This window comes from Idiotropiscis lumnitzeri, chromosome 14 (genome assembly GCF_059441095.1).
Source record: "Idiotropiscis lumnitzeri isolate Australia: NSW breed Sydney's pygmy pipehorse chromosome 14, RoL_Ilum_1.0, whole genome shotgun sequence".
Taxonomy (NCBI): Eukaryota; Metazoa; Chordata; class Actinopteri; order Syngnathiformes; family Syngnathidae; genus Idiotropiscis; species Idiotropiscis lumnitzeri.
Genome location: NC_142404.1, coordinates 8,443,295 through 8,467,138, shown reverse-complemented (window position 1 = coordinate 8,467,138; position 23,844 = coordinate 8,443,295). Strand labels below are relative to the sequence as shown.

The 23,844-nt window shown below is 40.3% G+C and overlaps 1 protein-coding gene across 3 annotated transcripts in view; it reads right to left on the bottom strand.

Annotated features, from left to right (window-relative positions):
• The window catches only part of il1rapl1a (interleukin 1 receptor accessory protein-like 1a), a 211,702-nt gene that overhangs the window by 166,952 nt on the left and 20,906 nt on the right, over window positions 1-23,844 (bottom strand). For 2 of the 3 annotated variants that reach the window (XM_088315637.1, XM_088315638.1), the window contains exon 2: window positions 3,231-3,338. In XM_088315637.1, the coding sequence (XP_088171763.1) occupies window positions 3,231-3,338 (108 nt within the window). Of the gene's footprint in view, window positions 1-3,230; window positions 3,339-8,933; window positions 8,998-23,844 lie in introns of those variants that run through there. The other variant, XM_088315639.1, reaches the window with a different exon arrangement.

Here is a 23,844-nt window from a genome sequence, read left to right as displayed (position 1 = left end):
CCGGCCACTCCATCTCCTTCACGTGCGGCGCATGAAGACAAATGTCCAAAACCTTTGAACCAGAAAACAATCTCCCACCAGGGGCTTTATCAGCCAATTCATCTCCTTTAGCGCTACCCTTCATCTTAAACATGGACAGCCAACCTGCAGACTTGCTCAATCTGTCAGTGACTAATATTACTGAGGAGCGTCGTGCTTGAGTCCCATTCATTTGCCATGGTCATCCGTTCAAATTAAGAGACAAATACTACAATACCAGACTGACAACGCTTTTTAAAGCGCTCAGATAGCTCCTAAAACATGGCTAATGTGACATCCATCCATCCATTATCCGATCCGCTTACGCAGTAGACTTCAACCACTTTAAAGTACCGCCTCCATTTGGGCTGGTCAATTTCCCACTTTGACAGACCTGCAGGAAAATTAGAAAAGCACGTTGCGCAGAACGCACCAGTCAGACATACAAACAAATGTCAACAATAAACGTCAACAAGAGTCGCCAGTGTTTACTTTATGGTAAAGAGAAGCCGGAAGTCATAGGAAAATGGAGCAGTGCAGCAAAAGGGAAACTGTGGAGTCTAATACTGTAGTGCAGGTGTGGGCAAACTACGGCCCGGGGGCCACATGTGGGCCGTTAAACATTTTAATCCGGCCCGCCAATCAAAAAGTTTGCCCACCCCTGCTGTAGTGTTTAGCAAAGATTTTTATTCCTTGAGAGATGGTACAACAGGAAATACTTGATTGTAATCATTGATTCCAATCACTACAGAATTAGCATTTAGTCTAATTGGGCAGTGGTTAATTGGGCAAGTATATTTTAGAATTTAAACGGCTAAATTCAAGGTACATATTGTTTGTTCGACCATGAGGGCCTTTTTGACTCAGAGACCATCAAGCATCATGAAATGCTTCATTGCGAACAATTTCAGTTTCAGCGAGCTCGTGAAGTTTGACCATTTTTACCATTATTGAGCATTTCGAACTGATTTTTTTTTTTACAATTTTCTGTAACTTAACTGTAAGAAACTGCAAGAAAAGAAGAGGTTACATGCAATGTAATGTAGTTCCAAACACAAGTTCAAGTCACCACCATAAAATTATAGACTTTAATTTGGAAGCGGGAGGATGAAAAATAACCTTGAGCAATAAGCGACATGCTTCGCCACCAAGTTTAAAACGAGACAGTAGCTATGGTGAATTTCCACAGCAGCGTCTCAAAGCGCTAAACGCTCATATGCATTCCCAAAAAGCTCTCATTTTCAGTTAGTTTTTGCTCTCCATTTTCTCTTGTGACCTTTGCATTTGTTACCAATTGATACTCAATTTGCTGGCATTTAGAAAGCAAAATGACTTGACGTTAACCCTTAGCGACCCAGTCGCTACCAAATTGGATCATTTGGGAGCTGTCACTCAACTGCAGATTGAGGAAGGTTGAGCTAATGCAGCGTTTCCACACCTGACAGTTTGCCTTTACTTTTGTTACGATGAAGACCAGCAATATACAAAAGAAATGCATGGGTAAAATCGAGTGTCTTTATAGTAAACATACAGTTCATATACTGTATTAAACACACACATACTGTGCATATGAGTGTTATCGGTGAATTTTTGTGTTAAATGGTCATTTTCCAATTAGAAAAATAACAAGACGCAGACAGTACAGTTCAATCAAGACATTTTAGATGTAAAAAAATAAAAAAATAAAAAAATCATACATTCAAAAACATTTCCTGGAACTGACTGATTAAAATGCACGCTTTGGCTTCTTTCAAAAGTGTCCACTTTATCTTGTATATTTTCCAAAATTTGTCAGCTAATTAAATGGAGACATAATTAACTGCAAAGATATATAACTCAATCAATGTTTTAATCAAGAGTGGAGGCCAAAATCCTGCTTTAAAAGCTTGTGTCATGCACACACACGCACACCCCCACACACACACGCACTTAATTGTATTTGTGTACGCAGAGGACAACGTTGGCAGGGTTCATCACAAATGGAGACTATGGGATAACTCTGGATCCAAGTCCAAGTTTTGAATGTCACCAAGCCACTCAAACCATTTATAATTTCAAACAAAGATAGTGGTTCTTTGATTTAAGTAGTATGATGTGTCTTTAAAGGACCTGACCTCAGGAGCATGGCCATTTAGTTCAAGAAACATCTCTGAGTACACCCACCACTGTGGCTTTCCTTTTTTTCCCACTTCACTCAAGCAGTGACGGCTCTTAATTAAGAATGCAACATCAATGTTGACTCACAAAACAAACCAAAAAATAAAAACTGAGTTATCCCTCATTTAATGCGGCTAATGGAGACCAGAACCCCGTGCGAAAAGTGAAAGAGGTTGACTTATTTTTTTTAATATTATTTTCATGTTTATTTTTTATTTTTATTTACACCTCGATTTATAAGTCTATAAGTTTCCGAACAGAACGTTGTTCAAAAGTGCCATTCGTTCATTGACGTGGACGAGACTGGCGAGATACAACAAGGGAATATGCTGGGTCATCGCAGCCAATCAGCTCATGGGATAAATCCACTTGTGTTCTCATTGGTCGATCTCACGTCGGGAACCAATAATGCACCTTGTATCAATGCCAGTGTGTACGTACAAAGCCTCCACGTCAAATCATCTCTTTGAAACAACACCTCTTTGTGCAATATGGCTGCTGATATTGCTGTATATTTACTTTCTAAATCGCTCTGGCACCGTGGTGCACTGGCAAGACAAGGTGCCACTGTATTGAAATGCAGGCGGTGACTAAATAATATAGAGTAGGAATAAAAAAAAAACTAAATTTCAAGTAAAAATGATGCTTTTAAATAATTACTTTTTTTTTTTTTTTGGAATTCCCCAGAAATCTTGTAAAGACAAGGAGGATAACCCCCAATAAGCATTTTCCTTGAAAAGTGGTTGGTTCACCACCCCCCCCGAATGAAAATGGACACAGTTTTGCAACAAATATAAAATATTCCACACACAGTTGAGTCCGCCAACATGCAGAAAACAAAAGCATCTGAAGCTTGCGTATCCGCAACTTTATGACATCGCAATCAAGCGGCACATTCCGCTTGAAAATCCCTGCTGAATCTTGCTATTTATATTCAAAAGCCTTGAATAACACCACCCGTCTAAAGAAGAGACAGTTGCACATGGACTCATTAGAACATAGCAGTATGCAAGCACAGCGCAGAGTTGTCGCCGTGGAGACGGATTGTTAAATACCTGAGCCTCTCTTGGAGACCACCTTGAGACACTTTGACAGTGTGACATAGAGCAGAATCAGCAGAGGGCCGGGAGGTCTCATCTTCATCCTTGTCCTCACTTGGCAGCCTGAGAGAAGAAAAAAAAAAAGTGGGTGCGGGGGTGAGGGCGGGCAGATGAGAAAGAGCTTCGACAGGAGTGGATTCCACAGACAAAAACAAGCAGGGTATGTACAGAGAATCTGAATACTTTCTCAAATTTCTTTTAAGTTGCAACTGATTGTTGTAATTGACAAACTTACACTCATTTTGCAAATAAAAACTTTGGGATGTGACTGGTATGACCCAATTTAAAACAAACTATCATGAATATAACTTGAGAAAGAACTGACATTAAAAGTCATTGCGATCGAGAAAAAAAAAAATTTCCTTCATACTTCTGTCTAGTTGCTAATTACGCCAATAATTACGGCCAAAAATGTCAATGTTGATTATTGCATCCTGTGTTGTGTCTCAAATTGTATCTGTGTCGTCTGAGGGCAAATCACGCCAAGGTTCTCGCAAGACTCTGCCAAAATCCGATCGTAGCCAAAGTTCGGCTATGTTTTCAATTCATTGCGAAAGTGATCAAGCAATTGGACGGAATCGTATTGTGATTGGAGTGAATGGCACCAGATCGCACCTGCTCCCTTGAAAACAATACAATAACTAACAATAACAATTAGGGTATGTGTAAATGAAGCGCTAATTCTGTGCTATACTCCAATGTTTATAATAACATTTTTCACATGAGGAGCGGAATTTGGACCGAGAAGCAGACATGACATGGAAGTCGAAAAGTAAACGTCTTTATTTAAGAAAATACAAAGTAACGATTGATTATGTGCACAGTAACTATGTCAGAGTAAACACATTTGAAGGGTAATTAAATCTGACAAGATTTTTTTTTTTTCCTCTTCTTTTTCAGATTTCCGTATTTTCCGGACTATAGGCCGCTACTAGATTTTGAACCATGTGCAGCAAATACAACGGTGCGGCTTTTATGTGGATTTTTCTTTCACGGTAGGGGCGCTCTATAGTTCAGAAAATACGGTAAATAAATTCCATTTTTTTCTCTTGGGTCTGTTCATTTTTTATTTTTATTTAAACGTTTTTTTTTCAACATAGAAAACTGCGGCTTGTATATCGTTTATTTTTTATTTATTTATTTTTTAGTTGCTGTGTCTTATATACACGTGCAGGAAATACGGTAGTACCTTTTCATTTTTATCTGATTTTACATCATCAATAACATTTCTGTTTCTTTCTCTTTTTTTAATTTTTTTTTTTAATTTTGATCCCTCTACCAGATGGGGCTTTCTCTCCCATGATTACAAATGGGACAGGTTATCATAGCCGGTGGATATATTTCACACCCAAAACCATTCCTGCAATGCTGACGAATCAATAAAGAAATAATTACACATGTAAGAAATAACACTTTTAATAGCCGTCGTCATTAAAGCCAGGCGAGGGAATTTCAAATCATTACTTCTTGACTAACCGAGTTATAGAAAATATCTCTCCAATATCCCTTATCGACTCATATATCATGTTAATTGACAGGGGTTAGCCATTCTCAACACCTCATCATCTCTGAGTAAATGACATCTTCTAACATGAAGTAATTATGCACTAATAGGAGCCTCCCAAATTAGAGAGAGTTGCTGCTGTATGAATTTGATGTTAAAAAAAAAATGATAAAAAAAACAGTAATTAAGGAAGATGTTTGTTAGCTCTGAGCACTAGTTGATTGCACCTTTCAAAATTCATCAAACAGCAAAAATGGAGGATTTGAGGAGAAAATGAAGCGTGGAAAATTGAATTAAACAAGAAACACTGTGTAGTCTGGGACACTCAATTCATTTCAAACCAAAACCAATATTTCAATGGAGTGGAGCGCAGATCTCAATCAACGTACCGTTTAAAAATCGCTGTAAACAAAACCATTTGTTGGTCCTCAAAATGCAGAAGTGCTCTAAAAGTTATATCAATTGTAGACGGGAGAAAAACTACAACAACAGAAATAAATAAACCAGAAAATTCAACAATTAATCGATGAATGTTCTGGGCTCCTGTTTCTGCTCCCGCGTAGACAGAATAAAGCTCAAATTCCCATTTACTGTAGTGTTGGCACTTTATTCTTCTTCTACACAAAATTGGGTCAGTGAATCAACAGCACCTCTGCTGGTGGCAGCCACGTAGTGCATTCAATTTTGTCTCAGACATGCTCCAAGACATAATCAATTCAATGTTGACAGCATTGTTAACCTACTGGTCTAACCTATGAATGATCAAATGAAATTTTAATCTTTTTTTTTTTTTTTTTGTATCATTTAAAGCTTTACTTTCTGCCTTCAGGACCAAACTGTCAGGTCAATGACTGAAACAATCATCTGTGTAGAATGTATCTGTAGAGTCAGATATACAGGAATCCATCCGGAAGAGTCTTGAATTCTCAAGTCACATCATGTTTCTGTCAGTGTGTGTAAGAACATGCAACAACTGAAGCCAATGATCCGGAAAGTTAAACAAGAAAACGAAGAAGGGGAGACGACCCTGGCATTTGGAGAAGAGAAAACCATCGTCGAATGGGGAGCCAGCGAGCTGCAGCAGGGGTCACGTGTCAAGCAGATTAGCATAGCTAATGAAAGGAGCCTCTCTAAGCGTACGTTTGGACAAGAAGCCTTTTTCTCCTCAATCATTTTCTTTTTTTTTTCATCCACACAAGGAGAACACAGCACACATCAGAAATATCATTCTGGCAGTCACTACAGATGACGTTTCCTTTTTCTTGAACTAAATTGACTTTCAATCAGTTGATTTGCATGCTGATTTTAGCTACAGTTGGAACGACACACAGTCCTTCAATTATATGTCTACAAATGGAAACACCTGCTTCGTTAAATAGCCATAATAACTTGAAGGAAATGAGAATTGTCCTGTAAAATGGGGCACTTGTATATAAGGAGCTATTTCTGTGCTATCGTTCACTGAAATTACCGTATTTCCTCAACTAGACGCCATGGCGCAATAATTCGCCATGTGCGCCATTAGCTAGAGACTAGAAGCGAAAATAACAGGTGCTATCTCTGTAGTACCTCATTTAAAAGATGCTCTTCCTGTGTCTGTTGAGCCGATTCGAACTCTCAAACTAACCAAAACAGCAACACCCAACAAATTAGGAAACCGTCTCCCAGATGCCGAGTTGTCTTCCAAATATTTATGATTTTGTGTCATGTGGAGACAATCAACATTTCAGTGGACTGACTCTTACATTTTTGCAGCATTTCTCCATAAAAGTCCATTTTTATTTGATGTTTTTTCCCTACTGCTTGAGACAACCCATAATGATCCAGTAATACAACTTAATACTCTATAACTCCAAAAATTCATTTGCACAAAAAAGCCTCCCGCCCAATAGGAAATTGCAAAGTGTGGATTCTTGAGGCAGTCCAATGTGCATTATTAAAACGATGCCTTTAACCTTGATTCGCATTCTAGTAGACCTTAACATGTGATCGCTCCAGAATATTGTAGGTGTCCATGTTTATGTTCTAATTTCGAATCGTTAACTGGGTTAGGGTTTACCATGAAGACCAGCGGCCAACTCAACCACTGCGTGAGTTTATTTTATCCCTGTAAGCAACCAAAACTAAAACTTTGATTTTTAACATTTTGTTTAAACAATAAACATGTTTATGAGAGATTTCTTATTGAAGGCCAGAAAAAAAACAGGCTGTCATTTGGCTAAGCAAAATATATTTTGCATTGAGTAGCCTGTGTTATTTTGCGACATTCATGTTCATCTGGCGGCAAATTTGGACGTGAATTAAAGCATACCTAAGACAACCACCAACATATTTGTACACTAACAGAGTGGTGGAAGCAGAATTATGTAAAATATTTGAATATATTTAAACCTCTCGGCTATAAAGATAAGAGAATCAGATTCATTGAGCAGTGGCCACGCCACTCGGCCATTATCATCCGTCTGTCATTATTTCAGGCCTACGCAGTCTGCCAGTCAAAACTACGTCACAAGCAGACAAACAGCCAAATAAAGAGGAAATAAAAGGATGCAGACACACACAGTGTGGTGAATTAAACACAACAACCACAGCCAAGGTTTTTCTTTTGTTGGAACTGTGAGAACATTTTTATAAATATTTGTTGAATGATGTGTGGTAAAAAAAAGTTTGGTACCAAGACAAAATGGCCAGGATGTCAATTCACATTTCTGTGTCCAATCCAACCAGTGATTGACAAATTAATGCTTTTGTCTGAATAGTGTACATGTGAATAGTTGCAAAGAAGTTAGCACTCTGAATGAACCCAAGCACAGCTAACAGACCACCTCCTTGAAGCCCACCAGAGAGCAGCTGCGTGGTACACACAGTTGGTCACACAAGCAAAACAAAGTGCACTAATTAGCCAGGAGTTTATTTCGCTGTATGCTTCCTAAATAATGTCATTTGCATCCCTTCAATGACCACACTGTAGCTGTCCAACACGGGAAATACGCCAATTACACTTTGATTCGCTCGACCGGAGCCTCAGACTGGAAGTTAGCGGGCGAATTGAAAAGGAACAATGTTGTCCCGCTCATGTTTCGGCTTCGCAAACACAGTGGGACTCGGGTTCTGCCAGCCATGACATCACCCGCCTCACATCTTAACGCACACACACACAGAGGTGCATTGTGGACGTTGGAAAAAGCCAGGAAAACACCGGACAACCTTTTGTTGAAGCAACACAAAGAAGCAGCTTGAAAAAGAAACTGAAGAACGTTTTGCTCATTATTGGGAACAGTGAAAGAAAGCCACGGAAAAATGAGGAAAGACTATTGAAACTGTACTTGTGAAGGGTTTTCACCATTTTGGGATGATTGTACATGACATGTGTTTCGCTATTCACACATGTGCCTGGGATACCTGGTTCTAATTGGGGGCAGTTAGGGTGAATTGCCACGTAGGAAGTTGTCAAAGTATGAGCATTGGAATTCGCCCAAAATGGCAGACTTTTTGGCTTTTGCAAACACAGGTTGCTGAGACTTGATGGTACATTCCAACAACTTGCTTTAGGTTAGCGGAAGACTCTAAATTTCTCATACTCATAAGGAGTGTTAATAAATGTTTGTCTTCATGTGACCTGTGATCGACTGGTGAACTGGGTAGCCTTGATCAGGATAAGCTATCGGAATGAAAAAGGACCGACGCTCAACTTCTAATATGGTCCGATTTCAAAATGAAAAAAAAAAACAAATTTTAGCGACGAATTGTCGCGTTCCAAGCTTGTTCTTAGCATAAGCATTCCAGGCCGACAAATCGTGGCAACGCCTTGATTTAGTCGTACATTCTGGAACAATTTAAAAGAGTGCTATTGACACCGACAAGACTTACACAGAACAGCACTTCACTTGTTAGCGTTGCCTATCGCTTTTGGCTGTGTTGCAGGCGATGAACTCGCTGTGAGCTCGTCTCTGAAATGAACACTGGCCTGACACCATCCACAGTTTTCTGTGCCAAGATGGCGTCTTGCCTATCTCCACTCAAAATCACACAAATATGGATTTTATTTGTTCTGTTCGCTCTCAGAGAGTCCAAAATGGCACATGAACAATTTTCCATACATAGCAGAGGTGGGAGATATGCTCGACTAGTCAACGTCTGAGGCGGGTGGATACCTGGGAGAATGATTTCAACTCCAACAACAACAACAGCAGCAGCAGCATTCAAGTCCTCAGCACGATTGTTGGTTAAGCCAAGCCCTTCCGTTATCTTTCTTCCCTGATAAATAAAGCAGAAGGCAGACGAGTGTGATGATGCGATGATGTGTGCTCGCTTCATGCATGGCCGCTGCTTGGCTCTCACGGCATGTCTTTGTGCACATCCTCAAACGCACCTGCTCCCGGCGCCTCAGAGGAAAGGCGCTCGCTCGCTCGGCGGTGTTGAGCCGACGAGCTAGCGGCAGGATGTCGTGTTGCAACTGCCGCGCACATCTGTACTACCCGTCTGTGATGTTGCAGATGTTACGAAGGCAATTACCGGGAGACGGATTTGTCTTGGTACCATCATACTAAAATCGGAGCTTGTTCTAAGGTTACAGTTGACTTTTGCTCATGCAAAGTCGAGAGGGGAAAAAAAATGGTGCTGTTTCACCTTCACCGTTTCAACTAGCATCCAAGTAACGGCAATTTTTTTTTCACCCCCCCAACAATCTCAGCCATGATGCTTTACTTCTGCATATCCGTGCCTGTCATTAGCTTCCAACATTTTAATCACCTTTTTGGGTGTCTGAAAATGGGGATCCAGGTAGAAAAAAAAAAAAGTTGACTATGAACCGACAAAGCCCACTTCGTAGCGCCCCCCTGGAAAGTTAGGGTGAAAAAAGGGGGGAATTTGGGAAGAAACCAGAGTACCTGCAAACCCTGAAACTCAGAATTGTGAGGCAGATGTGTACGTGGTATCAGGAAATGTGAATTTGCCCACTTTTGAAAGAACACTGACGATATTGGGGCCGTAAACCATGACATTTTTTTAACTACGCCATCAGAACCCGCATCAAAGTTTGAAGATCATTTTAAAGACTTCCAGTAAAAGAAATAAATAAATCTATATATTTTTGGACTTCTTGATAGATTGCTGGTGACCCCCCAAAAAATGGTGGCTGGAGCATGTCAGAAGTTTGATGTTGAACTATAAAACACAAATCTCTCAACTCAGCACCACAAGGTCAAAGCTTGACCAAAATGAGGTCCTCTTCCTGAAAACATCCATCAGCACCCCCATCGTCAAAAATCCATAAACGTGCCAATCCTTTTCAAATATTTACAAGTCTCTGAGCTATTTCAGACCCCTTGGGCATGTGATAATTATTGGATCTTAAATAGACAAACTGTATAATGGACTAAGAAACATTCCTTGCAAGTACAAAGAGTATTTTAAACACTAAGTGATATGAATAAGTAATGACAGAAACTATTTATTATCAGAGCAATAGGCTTAATAAAACAAATGCTTAAGGAGGAAAAGTTGCACAGTTATGGAAGTGGGTGGAAAGGGCACGGCTCTGAGCACAAAGCTGTAAATAACAGAAATTAAAAGTTTCTACCGCACACACTCTATACTTCAAGGCCAGTAGTAGCGCTTGATCAATAATGCATGAGCGATAACTGTAGAAAGTTAAATGAGAAAAGGGCAGGTGGAAAAATAGTATGAGATCATAGAGCTGGTGTCATGGGATGCGCATGTATGTCTCTGCCGTATACGAGGGCCGGGTCGTACGTACAGAAAGGCAGCCCCCGTTCTGCGAAACGCTCCATTATTGATATGCTATGCGGTTAGCCGCTGTTCAGCGAAACCTTTGAAGCGATGCAGCGAGAGACACATGAATTGATATTTAATTCAATAACGCCGTGCAGCTGCTGGAGTCAACCAACGCAATTAAGGGAAATGAAGAATTATTCAAAGCAGACAGGTTATGCTCGAAATGATACTCATATCATGTCCACTCTTTTGTTCTCACTAAACTTTTCAAGTTTGAAGTCATAGACACGACAAATTACCAATCGGCTGCTCTACGGAACATGCCAATCATCATAACTGCTCTCGAATCATCATGATAATACAATGTGTTAGTCATTACTGTGGCAACCTGCTCTCCAGCTCTGCTTGAAGTGGTTATAGCAACACCACTTGGACAAACTACGATGTCTCTTGAGCAAGGTTATTTTAGTAACGAAAAGTAACAAAATTACTAAAACTAAAATTGAAAAAAAAACTTTCGGCAACATAAAATAAAAACAAAAAATTATTTAAAAGAAACAAACAGAAACTAACAAACTAACTCTATTTAAGTCTTTTGCAATCAATTTCATACACGAGCCATTGGGGTTGATTTTAAATGTGTTTATTTTCAAGGGCTGCTTTTTTTCATTTGACTCCGCCTGAAACGCAACACTAGATAAAAAGTGCACCTCCTTATCTATTTCATATACGAAATATAAGCGGCATGGTGGCCGATTCCGACTCAGGCCTTCCTATGTGGCGATTGCAAGTTTGCCCCGTGCCCATGTGGGTTTTCTCCGGGTACTCCGGTTTACTCGCACATTCCAAAGACTTTCATGGTAGGTCGATTAAACACTCTAGTGTGTCCTAGGTATGATCGTGGGTGCGGATGGTTTTGGTCTGCCCTGCAATTTGCTGGCAACCAGTTCACGGTGTACCCTGCTTACTGCCCAAAGACAGCTGCGATAGGCTCCAGCACCTCCTGACGCTTGTAAGGATAAGCGGCTTAAATAATCGATGGAGGGATGAAAAGATATCTAAAGTATCCAGAACAATAATACACTGCACACCTGGGTTTAATACGTCTCATTATGAATTCAAGCCACAAGTCCACTTGTAGAAGTTGGCAACATAATTTGCAAACTATCTTTGTCGTAATTATGTTGCATGCATGCATCTAACTTTAGAAGCGGTGTTACGCACTGCACTTACTGTAATTCAAAGTCTGTGGACTGTTAAACTGTACACTGTTGGCAAAATGTTTTAAAATAATATTTTTGTTGAACTTTTACAACCCAATACTTACCATGGTGTTTTTTTTTTTTACTAAACTAATTAAATCTAACAAGATTTAAAAAGACAAAACAGAATAAAAAATACCTCATAATTAAAATTCCAAAATTATAATACCATTGCTTTTAAGATAGTGATTTAGATCAATCTACTGGACACACAAATATGCATGTATGGGCCCAACACAACCACTGCATGGAATGAGGAATGAGGCATAAAAACCGCAACAAACAAATCATGCCAGTGACTCGCTGTTTCGACTCTTGATGGCACAAGCCAAGTCACAATAACTGCTCAATATAGCACTGGAAAACACTTTTATAAAATATGAATTAAAAAACAGTCAATTAAAATGTATCAATTGCCATCCACAGAACTACGGCATGATCATTGGAGACGTTAGAATTCCAAAAAAAAAAAAAACTGTCAGAGGATTTAATACGATCGCCACATGCTGGTAATTTGCTTTTTAAAAATTATTATTTGAACCCTATTTGCACCTTAGCATTGTTTGCTGCCGTGGCAACGTAAATCGCGGCAGACGCTGAATAATGAAGTGGGTCGAGCCGAGCAGCAGATGTTTGTTAAACGCTTTTGACCACGGGCAGGCCTTGTTCTCCTCCAGAGGCTGCCCATAGGAGGTTGGTGCTAACAAGCAAGGCGCACTGAGCTATGCCCTGCCTCCGTCCCATCATGCACCGCTCTCTCGGTGGCTTGCTGAGTGAGATTAATTACCTAGCTGTCCTAAACCGCTTTGCATTCTCGCTGCTCTTTTTGTTCTGTCTGACAGTAGACATGAGCCTATAGCACCTATTCAAAAACCCAGCTCTCTTCCACTGTGGGAAATAACCGATAATGGTTAATCAAGTGCTATTTTTCACTTACTGGCTTACAAACCGTGCTTTTCTTGTTTTCTGTCAATAACTCTGGCTTCTGGTCATTTCTAAGAAAAATGTATTTTACCATTGAAGATTATTTTCTACTCCAATGCCTCTGCTGCTAATGAGTGACAAGTACACATTTGCTTGAACAGCGAGTAAGATGCTATTGGAGGAGAAAGAAAAATCAGAGCTGACCGTTTAGTGCAGGGGTGGGCAATCTTTTTGATTGGCGGGCCACAATGGGTTCTAAAATTTGACAGAGGGGCCAGACCAGGAGCAAATGGATGGAGTGTTTTGGTAACCTCACTTCATCGGAGAAAAAAAAATTCATTTAATTTGAAATGAAAGTGAACAAAAGCATTACAACGAAATATATGTCTTTGAAAAACCACAGCATTTAGAAAATAAAACATTAACATGGTTTATTCATTTAATTTTTTTCAAGTTCAGCGGACCGTTTTAAAACATTTCACGGGCCGTATTTAGCCCCCGGGCCGTAGTTTGCCCACGCCTGGTTTAGCGGTATTGAAATAAGCGATTAATGGACTTTTGTTTTTTTTTTACGTTCAAAAGACACACAAAAAGGCAATGACGTGTCCTTGGGGGATGGAACTAGCAGCATTCATTGTTTGTCAGTCATGACCAACGAGAAAGAAACAGGAAGATGTGTTAGAAAAAAAAAAAAAAAAACATTTAGTGGGTTTGCCTGTAATCATTGATTTGTATGCTCACCAATGACTCGAACAGCAAACGGGATACTGCCTGTTGCCATTTTCGTTTTTGCATTCAGAGAAGCACAAAAAGACTACGACACTAAGTGATAGACCAAGCACGACCGTTTGTGTGCCATGAAGACTGACCAATGAACTGACCTCATCTGCATGTACTCTTTTCATTATCAAATCTGGGCCTATTGAGTTGAACGCAATTCTATTATTCTGTTGAATGAAAGGCAAAAGGTGGTTACACGGGTTCTGTTTATCTTCTGACGTCAATTGCAAGAACATTCACTTGTTCAGCTTATCACTATATGTCGCTGACAAAGAAAGACAAACAAAGTCCTACAATTTGTGGGAAATAAATTCTGTACCGACTTGCACATTAGTGGGCCGTTGTCGTGAGGGATCATCAATGTGGCATGGGACCCAAAGAGAAATGTGAGACACACTTCAATTAAAGAGTCAACGAGGAAAAATGAGGAAACAAGCACATGTTGCCGTTCAGGACTACGATTGGCAATGTGCATTGTTATTGACTGAGGTAAGGGCCAACTGCGAGATTGTTGCGTCAAGCAAATGCATTGAGCAGAGAATTGCAATCCCGTCAAATCGTTTGGCTTCATTTTATTTTAAAGATACGAACTAATCGAAACGACATTCAATGAAGTATGTTTTAGAACATTTTGTCAGCCTAAAAGATTCAGAGAAGTAAACATGCCATCAAACATGTATTGATCCGTTTTAAAAATTAAACGAGGAAAAATTGTAGGCGAATTGTTGTACTAAGTAGAATAACAATAATTGTCGCGCCTCTTTTGGGGTTGTGGATTAAATTTCAAAAGTACTGAATTTGAAAGTTGTTTTATTTCCTCATTATTTGTTCAAAGCCAGAAAACAACAATCATGCATAATCCAGACCACTTATCCTCAAAAGGGTCACGGGCATGATGGGGCCTCTTACAGCTGTCGACAGTTTTATTTTTGTATTTAAATTGTTTTAACACATATTCAACAATAATTTTAAATATTTAAATTTGTGGTGGAGTTATGACTTTGTACTGTTTTAAAAATAAACAAAAAGTTGGACCCGAGCAGCGCATAAATTGTGGTGCAGGAATCCTGGAGATTGCAGAAAAGTATCACAATGTTGGTATTTTTTTTAGATCATACATTTTGTATTACGAAAGGTGCAACATCAGTAGTTGGTCTTCAAAAACAAACAATACAGACGAATGCAATAGTAAGAGTATATCAGATTTTATGTTTTTGGTGTTTTCCTACCATGTCGTTGATCCAAACCGGGCCACAACAATGCCCCCCAAAAATTGAAACTGGGTCACTTGAATCATGCAATGTCAAATCCACATTTGACGAGAACATCACCTGTAAAACTGCATTTATTTTCATCCTCGTGTGCATGTAGTCGTTGTCCCTGGAGGCAGAGGCCCTGGGTGCATTTTTCACTTTAATCAGCTCAGCCTGGACACCGGCCTAGGTAAACCTCAGCATGGTCTGAAATTGCCGAAGCATTCCCTGAAAGCTTTCAATCTGAGAGTGGAGAAAGAGGCCTGTGATTGGCTTTGTACACTTGAGCCGCTTGACAGACATACAGCTGCTATCCCGCCTTAGTGGATGTGTAACCTTATGTTGAAAATCGAGAAAAAAAAAAAAAGGTGGAAAAAGTGAGCGTGTGAGAAGAATAGAAGCGAACATTTGCAGAATGTATTTCTTTCTTATCTCAACTGTGCTGGATGGAGCACTGTGGGACGACATTTCACTTAAAAACAAAGCTCCCTAAAGGGATAAAATGCCGGCTTGAGCTGTTTTCAAGCGGCGGGGAAAGAGCATGCATAACGATGTCTCTATGGTGGAGGCTACCCCGTTGTCTGGAGGAGGCATCCTTGTGTCAATGGAGCCTAAATGACGCCAATAATGGTCCCCCCGCTCAGTCCCCCGAGTTTTGACTGTTTAAAAATCGATTCTGCGCTCCACTAGGGGCGGCCTATGAATAGATACAAGTGGGAAAAAATTGAAAGGAAAGGAGTGCAAGAGGAGGAGGAGGTGGCAGGGGAGATGGAGAGCTGAGAAAAGGTTACAAAAGATAAGAGAGATACGAGCGAGTGGAAACTTCAATTATCGCTTCATCCTCGTATCGGTCCATCTGTAGAACACAAACGGATCGAGCTTGATTTGCACATTTTCTGCGTGCTGTGACTTTTTCCTCGACATTCATTATACAATGCAATTGAAAATGAAAAGTGCTAGAATTTCCTTAAATCAATTCCTCATGTTTTGTCATTTCTAATTAATGTCTGACTTAAAGAAAAAAAAAATGCGTTACCTTGAATGTTGACCGAGCCATCTATAGCACTAATACAGTAGCTACTCACAGCTGACTTTAGATGGGTGGGGGCGGGGTGGTCGATCAATCACACGGTTATATGGACAAACTACCATTCGTATTTACGCAATGAACAATTTCGTAACGTCCACACGGAGATTGTTCGGCAGGCATGTGAACCGCCGGTTCACTGTACTGCCTCAATGCGATTTCCATTGAGAGCAATTATACTTGGAATAATTCATTCCACTTAACCGCCATTGTAAAACATGAACACACAACACACCATTTCATCACACAAGACAAGGATATGGCGGTTATTTAGCACAAGAAGCTTAATGCAGCCGTCTACATCACACAGTGCTGCTTCTTGGCCTTAAATAGATGAGGCCAGTTACAGAAGATTCAAACCCAAGTACAAAAAGTAAGGCAATAGTGGCTCAAGGTGAGATTCCTATCAAGTCAATGGGAAGGGAACTAAAATATCACGAAAAGCAACACGGAGCTCAGTTATCCACATGACTATGGGCTATAATCTCCAATGACACCGAAACATGACGGACAATGCGAGAGTCTTTTCTCCTCAGAATGCAAGCACACTTGTGTCTTATCTTATCACAGTCATATTTTCAGGAAGGGTTGTAAGGAAAAAGCAAAAGACACAGCAGAGTTACTCCTTTGATGCCGGCTGAAATGAGGTCTAATGCAAATACTGGTCAAACTTAAAATTGGGACGTTCAGACTTCAGAGTACCACGGTATGAGCTCTTGCACTTTTAATGCGTTTACTGTGGATATCACACTGTTCCTCCCTCAAATTTAAAAAAATAAATATAAAAAAAATAACGGACATGGTTGTTGTTTACAGCACAAGAACACAAAGCCCTCTTGTGGCTGCCGGAATTCTGCCGGGAGCAAAAAGGAGGGAAATTGGGTGACATTACGCTGACATCCCAGCGGGGCTCACTGCGCCGAGATCCAGCTGTGTCTCGGGTTTGATCCAGCCTCGATGCGCCTTCCCAGCGTGAGCGTTCCAGAAATGTTTGCTGCTGAGCATCACTTGTCGAACTGATCTTTGGATCCATGCTTAAAATTCAGGTGCGACTATCATGATGACAATGTGTGTGAGAATCTGAAAGCCCTGACCTCAACCCTCACTCGGGAAGGAACAAACATCTTTGATCTCGTGGAAACAATTACGAATAACACAGACAATCTTGTACAATGACAACACCTCTTGTCGAGGATGTCCAAATCCTTTGGCAGTGCCAGCCCCAAAAACAGCCGAAGAAAAAGGAAAACATTCACGCAGATATAATCCTGATGCTTGCAGAACGACGTTTGTGTGATATAAATATATAATATGATGCATCCTTGTTAAGTCCAAAAATTATAATTGCGCAAAGGCCATCAGGCCGTTGACTTTTTACATTAGGTCGTTTCACAATAATGATCTTGAAAGGCTTTTCACACAACCAAGTTCCAAAAGTACATAATCATATTTTCCTCTAAAAAGACTATATTTTTGCTCCCAGTAAACAGAAGAAAATTTGAGAGTAAAATATTTCGCGTAAAATTTTAGATTGAATTTTATACTGAATATTTTTCCTTTAATTCTACTTGATTACCGGGACTAAATATAGTCTTATTAGAGTAAAACGTACTCTACGAAATTTATCTGCTACATTACTGTACGTTAGGCTACGTCACAGTCCGACAGAACTTGATTAAAAACCCGATAATTCAGATAGGTGAAGGCATGGCCTCAAATTATGTAAATCTTGGACAGATCTCACATTTTCTTTTCTTATCACGACAAAAGTGGAATAAAACCGGAAGAAACAATCATCTACCGTATACATTCTCAACACAAATCATGAACCAACGGCAGAAATGCAGCCCGTCCTAAAACACCACACTTTGCAGACATCTGATAGGTACGTCATATATAATAACGCACTCATCATAAAACCACAATGGAGATGCAGACAGGTAATAAAGGATGTGCGGGAATCCACATTATCAGATGTCGGCAATGACAAAATGTGTTTCTTCTTCAAAAAAATGTTCCTTTCTGTTAAATGACCATGAGACTGAATACTGAGAATGGGCGTCATTCATAAATTTCTTTTAATTGCAAAGTCAGTGTTTATGCCAAGAAAAGAAAGCACTGACGGTTGTACCTGAGTGAGGTCGGTCAAAGCCGGCAGTAATTCACAAAGTTTTTCAAGCACCTTTTATACTTCTTAAAAGCCTTCTTACAAGGAAGATATATGACCTTCACTGGTGAAGCAGCTATGAACTTAAAAAAAAGGGATTTTGCGGAGATTCATAGGAGGACTGGAAGCCCCCACGTACCTCCTCTTCTCTGTTTATATTTTTACCGAGTGACATGAAATTTGGTGGCCATGTCTATCTTAACAGGAGACTTGGAAATCTACGATTGTCCAAAGGAACAATGCAGTTATTTGAGGTACACGTAAGGTACTCCCTCTAGTGGCAAGCAAAATAATTTCTGAATTCAAAGTAAAAATTATACATTTTAAAGCAGTGTTGTAAACTGTTTTTTTGTTTGTTTTTAGTTGTGTACAGCACATGTGTTCAGTATTGTATTTTACTTTTAATGCCATAGTTTTGCATTTGATTCTTAGAGAAGTGTTTGTGCGGAACATTACTTACAGTATCTTACGATAACATTAAATATCCACTTTAGAAAAAAAAACCTCCGCGTATAGTTAAATATTTGTCATTCTTGTAAAACTTGGAACCAAGTGCTTTTTGAGTTGTTCCTTATATGACAAAATCACTCAATCAAAATCAGGTGTCCTAGACACACGGACTACATCAACAAAAGTTTCAGAACTTGTACCGCAGAGGTCTGAGCTTGATCAAACTTGGTATGTATGATGAAGACCCCATGCAGAAGCGATCCATTGGTCAACTACATCAATAAGTGACATTGTAGCAATTCTATGTAGGCAGAAGTGTGACACTAAATCCGGCAAGTTTTTGAGCCTACACAGCCCAGTCCTAATATTCAATATAAGGTGGTATGACAGAATGGGACTCTATTTTTCCACTCTGTTTTCTCACCAGCCGTTTTGAAAAACTGATGCGGAAAATGTTGCATATCATAGATTACATTCCCGTCAACTATTTATTTCCGACTGTATGAAAGTCAGTTAGGGCGAAATGCATCAATAGTCCAATGAAAAGCTTGGTTGATTTTTGCTGAATATGATGAATGGATGAATATAATGGATGAATATATATCAGCAGCTTCTCAGATTAACACACGCATGGGAAGATGAGTTCAGATCATTCAGAGTGTGTCCATTAAAAAAAAAATGAAGAAAAATATTTTCCAGCAGTGGAATTGATACATTCTGATCACTTTTGTTTAGAATTTGTCCTTGGAGGAGGTCTCCTTAATTGTAACTGCATAGTGTGTGAGTGAAATTACTCCTGCTGGGCTCAGAAAGAGGGAAACCGGTCGTGTAGACCTCTCGGATTGATTTCCTATTACACAATGGATGTGAACAGCAGCAAAAGTGTGCATGCGCTCCCTCCAACTCGGCCTCGGTGGAATGCCGACACGGGCGGCGTGTTCAGCGTCTTTTGTGCCGCAAATTGCAATGCGCTGCCATTTTTCCATCATGGAGTCTGTAGGCCAAAGCATTCCTTATCTGACATCCTGCGAAGCCAGACTGTTTAGCCCGGAGGTGTGAACATGGGGTGGGGGGATGCAGGAGAAAGAAGAAGAGGAGGAGGAAGAGGAGGAGAGGTGCCAGATCACCGCTAAGGCCAAGAACATGACTGACTGGGCCTGTGTGTCGCATCTACACAAACAGACACAGCATATGCGGGATAATCACGAACATAAATAGATGCTGCTGACCCTTGACAATGACGCGACTATTCTTCAGCCTCATGACTACTTTGAGAGCAAGTGGGAGCTCACCTCGAATGTTTTTTTTTTCAAGGGATTGCAGTGGTATTGATGCTTCACAGCAAGAACAGTGCAGGGTAGAATTGGTTGGCTCGGTTTATTCTGGGTGGTGCTTGCTTGTTGATTTGTATGTTCTATTATGGACTGTTCCCTGAAATCCTCAAATGTTTACAAGTATGAATGCTAGGGACTCTTTGTGATTGAATATATTTCACTGTTGCTGTGGGAAACTGAAAACGCACCGTTAATGCGTCAGTCTGAACTAGACGGAACAATGGAAGAGAACGAGAGTTTCCCGTCTTTATTCCGCCGCAGAACAGAATATGAGCTGAGACTAATGGCAGCAATACAACAGACCATGGCCTCAAAGTGGAGCCTGTAGAGTACAATGATAGGACAACAGCGTAAGCCAATTAATTTTTCATCAATGCTTTATTTGGTTTACGTCATCCACATGGGATGAGCTTGGCAGACATGGAAACCAGTTCCAAGTAACCATACCTTGCGGTATGAGTATGATTACTACTTTTGATCCGGTGGTGAAGTGCCAAAACTAAAAGGAGTGGATAACATATGGTTTACGACACACTTGGAACACTAACTGACGGGCTACTAAAAATAGCACATTGTCGTACGATATTTTGATAGATTTTCCATCAGTAAGTTAGCAGGTCATTTCCTAGTTAGCAAAAGATGACGTCATAGGACAGAGGGGCAGGCAGTCATTTAAACGGTGACTCAACTGGTCGAAAGAGATGATAATTCCTCCCTAAAAAGTGAACCAATCGGATTTGAGTTGAAAACAGACGAAAGAGATGATCACAAATTTATTGGGTACAACACATTGAAAAATGGTGTTGGTAAATTCTTTACTACGACAACTGTGGAAAGCCAGCGGAATTATTGAGGAACCCTCCCACCCTGGACTCTCATTTTTCTCTCCACTTTCCTCTGGAAGACGTTACAGGACACAAAAGTCTAGACCACAAGACTCAAACACAGCATTGACCTGCGAGCAGTGAAATCTCTGTCACGAGACATCAGCGGACTATCTCCTGATCCTCCCTGCCCCCTTATAGCAAAATATGTCAGACTACAAGAATGTAGCTAGACGTTTGTCCGACAGATGTGTCGCAGACAAACGTAGTGTCTTGCAGCTCATTTGGAGTTGTCTTGATGCATCGTAGCACGTATAACGGCACATACTCAACGATTGGTCGTTTGGCGTCATGGTACAGAAATTGGACAGTTTGGCTGTGCTGAGAAACAGTTTGAGACAATGCTCTGTGTGTCGCGTTTCAAAGACCAGAGTCGCTTCGGACTCGGGGCACACTTATTAGAGAGCTAGGGAGCTAATAGCCATATCCTCTCGTCGACATCAAAGATGGCTTTTCAGCACACAGCACATTTATTGCAGCCCTGCAAACCCCTGGAGACTCATTGCGGCGCAACACACAGCACTGCAGACGGCAAAATTAAATGTCTACAAACATCAGCGAGGCCTCTCCCGCCTCCCATCGCCTGCGATTGCTTCTTCGTCAGATCTCACGCGGCCTGTTTGTTGCTTGGCTTTTTTGGACTTCACAGTTTGAGAGCAGAGGCCATCGGAGCCGCTTTCAGACATGAGTCGACAAGGCAAACAGAAAATTGAGTCCCTCGTCGCTCCTTACTCGCGGTACGGTCCGCCGAGAGACGGCGGCTTAATATTTCACTGCTGCGAGCAAATCTGATTCCGACGTCGTTCTTACAAGTAACTGCAAGCTCAGAGATTTTCATAAGCAACGTCTCAAAGGAACGCGGCGGCGAGTCGCTTTCGTTGCCAATTCTGTACAAGCAATGAAATTATAACTTTAAACAGATTTCACCCTGTAAAACATTGGTTTAGTCCGACAGTTTTCCCCAAGACTGACTCGGTTTGTAAATGTTGCGGCAAGCAAAAAAAAAAAAGCCCGGCTTTATTGGTTTCTCTTTACCTTCCTGCTGGCTTTGCACTGTCATGTGTGTGGGTTGTATATGGACACAAGTGAACACAGTTCATAGATCTTTCCGCAGTTGTTCATGATATGTTATCTGCGCATTCCCCTCTCCCATCGGAACCGTGAGGCCAATTCCTTCTGGCTGTAGACTGAAAATATTCCTGTTTGGTAACGAATGATGATTTATGAGACATTTCAACGTACTATTTCCAGGTAATGTATTTATACCCGGAATGCATACAAAACTTTGTAGTGAGCACGTTTTGTTGTCATTTCATCAGAAGCATTGGAACATGTGACTGATAGTTGTATTTTATTGCATATTACATTAATTATTCAAACATATTATTCAAAAATAGGCAGCGTTAAATATTTAAGATCAATTTTATGTTTGGGTTCTGCTTTTCAACAATACATGCGGTGTGTACTAATTAGGCGTATTGCCAACTTGAAAATGCGACATCTGTCGATGGCTGAGAAGAAAGCAATTGTGAAGTGGAGAGAAGGTAGAAAAGCAATCAATAATTACAATGTCCATAGCCAATATAATATAAGCATTTGGAAAGTCCCAAAGAAGAAATAAACCACACGTGTACTAATTAAGAGACATCTCACAAGCAATATAATAATTCAAGAACTGCAAAGAAATACTGTAAAACAAGTCACAATCGAAACAATCTGCAGAGGCCAGTATTGACAGTCATGAACACTGAAAAAAAGCAAATAACTTTTAAAAAAAGGAAAGACAGTCTAGAATGCACCAAAAAATACAGAAATAGAGAGGTGAACCTCTGATGTTTCATGGACTGACGAGACCAAGATAATTCTTTGGAACTGAGTGAAGGCATTGTCTTTGCTTGCGTGGCCTCACTAATCTCCGTTGATGCAACACACAATGACAGCAGCTAAATGAACTCGGACTGCCACAGAAACATTTTGCCATCCAATTTAAAGAAGGAAAGCTGCAACCAAACTGATTGGGAGAATCTTCATCATGCGGCAAGATGCAAACTCAAACAGCCAAAGCAACAAATGAGTTTAATACTGGCGGGAAGTACAGACCAAATCAATGTTCAAACTTAAAACCTATCGAGCATGCATGTTACTATGCATTTGACCGACAAGTGCTGTGAGAGTCTGGGGATACATCCCGGAAGAAGACTGCAAATCATTTGGTGATATCATCGGGTTCATGGGCTTGATGTGGATTTCAAAAGTACTCCTTAGACTTTAGCACTCGTGAAAATGTAGTGATTTGTTACTACTACTTATAATGAAATTTTGTTCCAAAATCTGAACCGTTGATCTCTTTTTCAACTTTTGACTTTCCAACTAGTGCAAATTTTGCAGTTTCACAAATTATGACAGCTTGTTGGTGGCACGCCTTGAAGCAGAATTAGCATACAGATATTATTAAAGATATGTTAGGTTTTCAGCTTTCATATAATTTCCCACCAATTTCTCCTGGCAGTACAACGACTAAAACAAAAGCATTTCCTCCTCCATCAATCCAGGTGAGACAAAAGCTTGCGTATAAATGTAGAGACATCTCCTACTTGGAAGGAGAAAAAAAAAAGACAACGTGTAATTGAGGCTTTAAAACATCCTCATATTCACTCTGTTCTCATACATCATCGAGTAACGGCGTCGAGTCGTCAAGGCCCCTCGGCCACGTCGCGCGCGGAGCCCTGACTAAAAGTGTGTCACCGTGATCTTCGCCTTAACCTGAGAGGGCCTTAACCAAAGCACCAATACATCATCGCATGCAACTATGGGAAAGAAATGAGTCACGGTCACAGTTGGCCAGCCAATCTGCATGTGCTATGTTTGCACCTACCGGGTACCCGACTCCAGTGCAAGAGGAGTGGAGCACTAATGTTAGCCACTAACACTTGCTAGGTAGCTAGGCAATAAACTCGCCAGCTAATATTTGCACCCGTCGTCATTAGTCGAGAAAGTTCTTGACTTTATGATTTCATGTGGTTAAGTTTTAAGCTTCCATAAAATTCAATATCAATAATATTCCCCTGTAAATACTAGAGGGTAGTAAATAATTGAGATATTGAGGTATTTGACTGCATTTCTTGAATGACTTTGATTTTAATGTATTTACAATTGAACAGGGGGCTCTTTGAATGTTCACTTTTTTA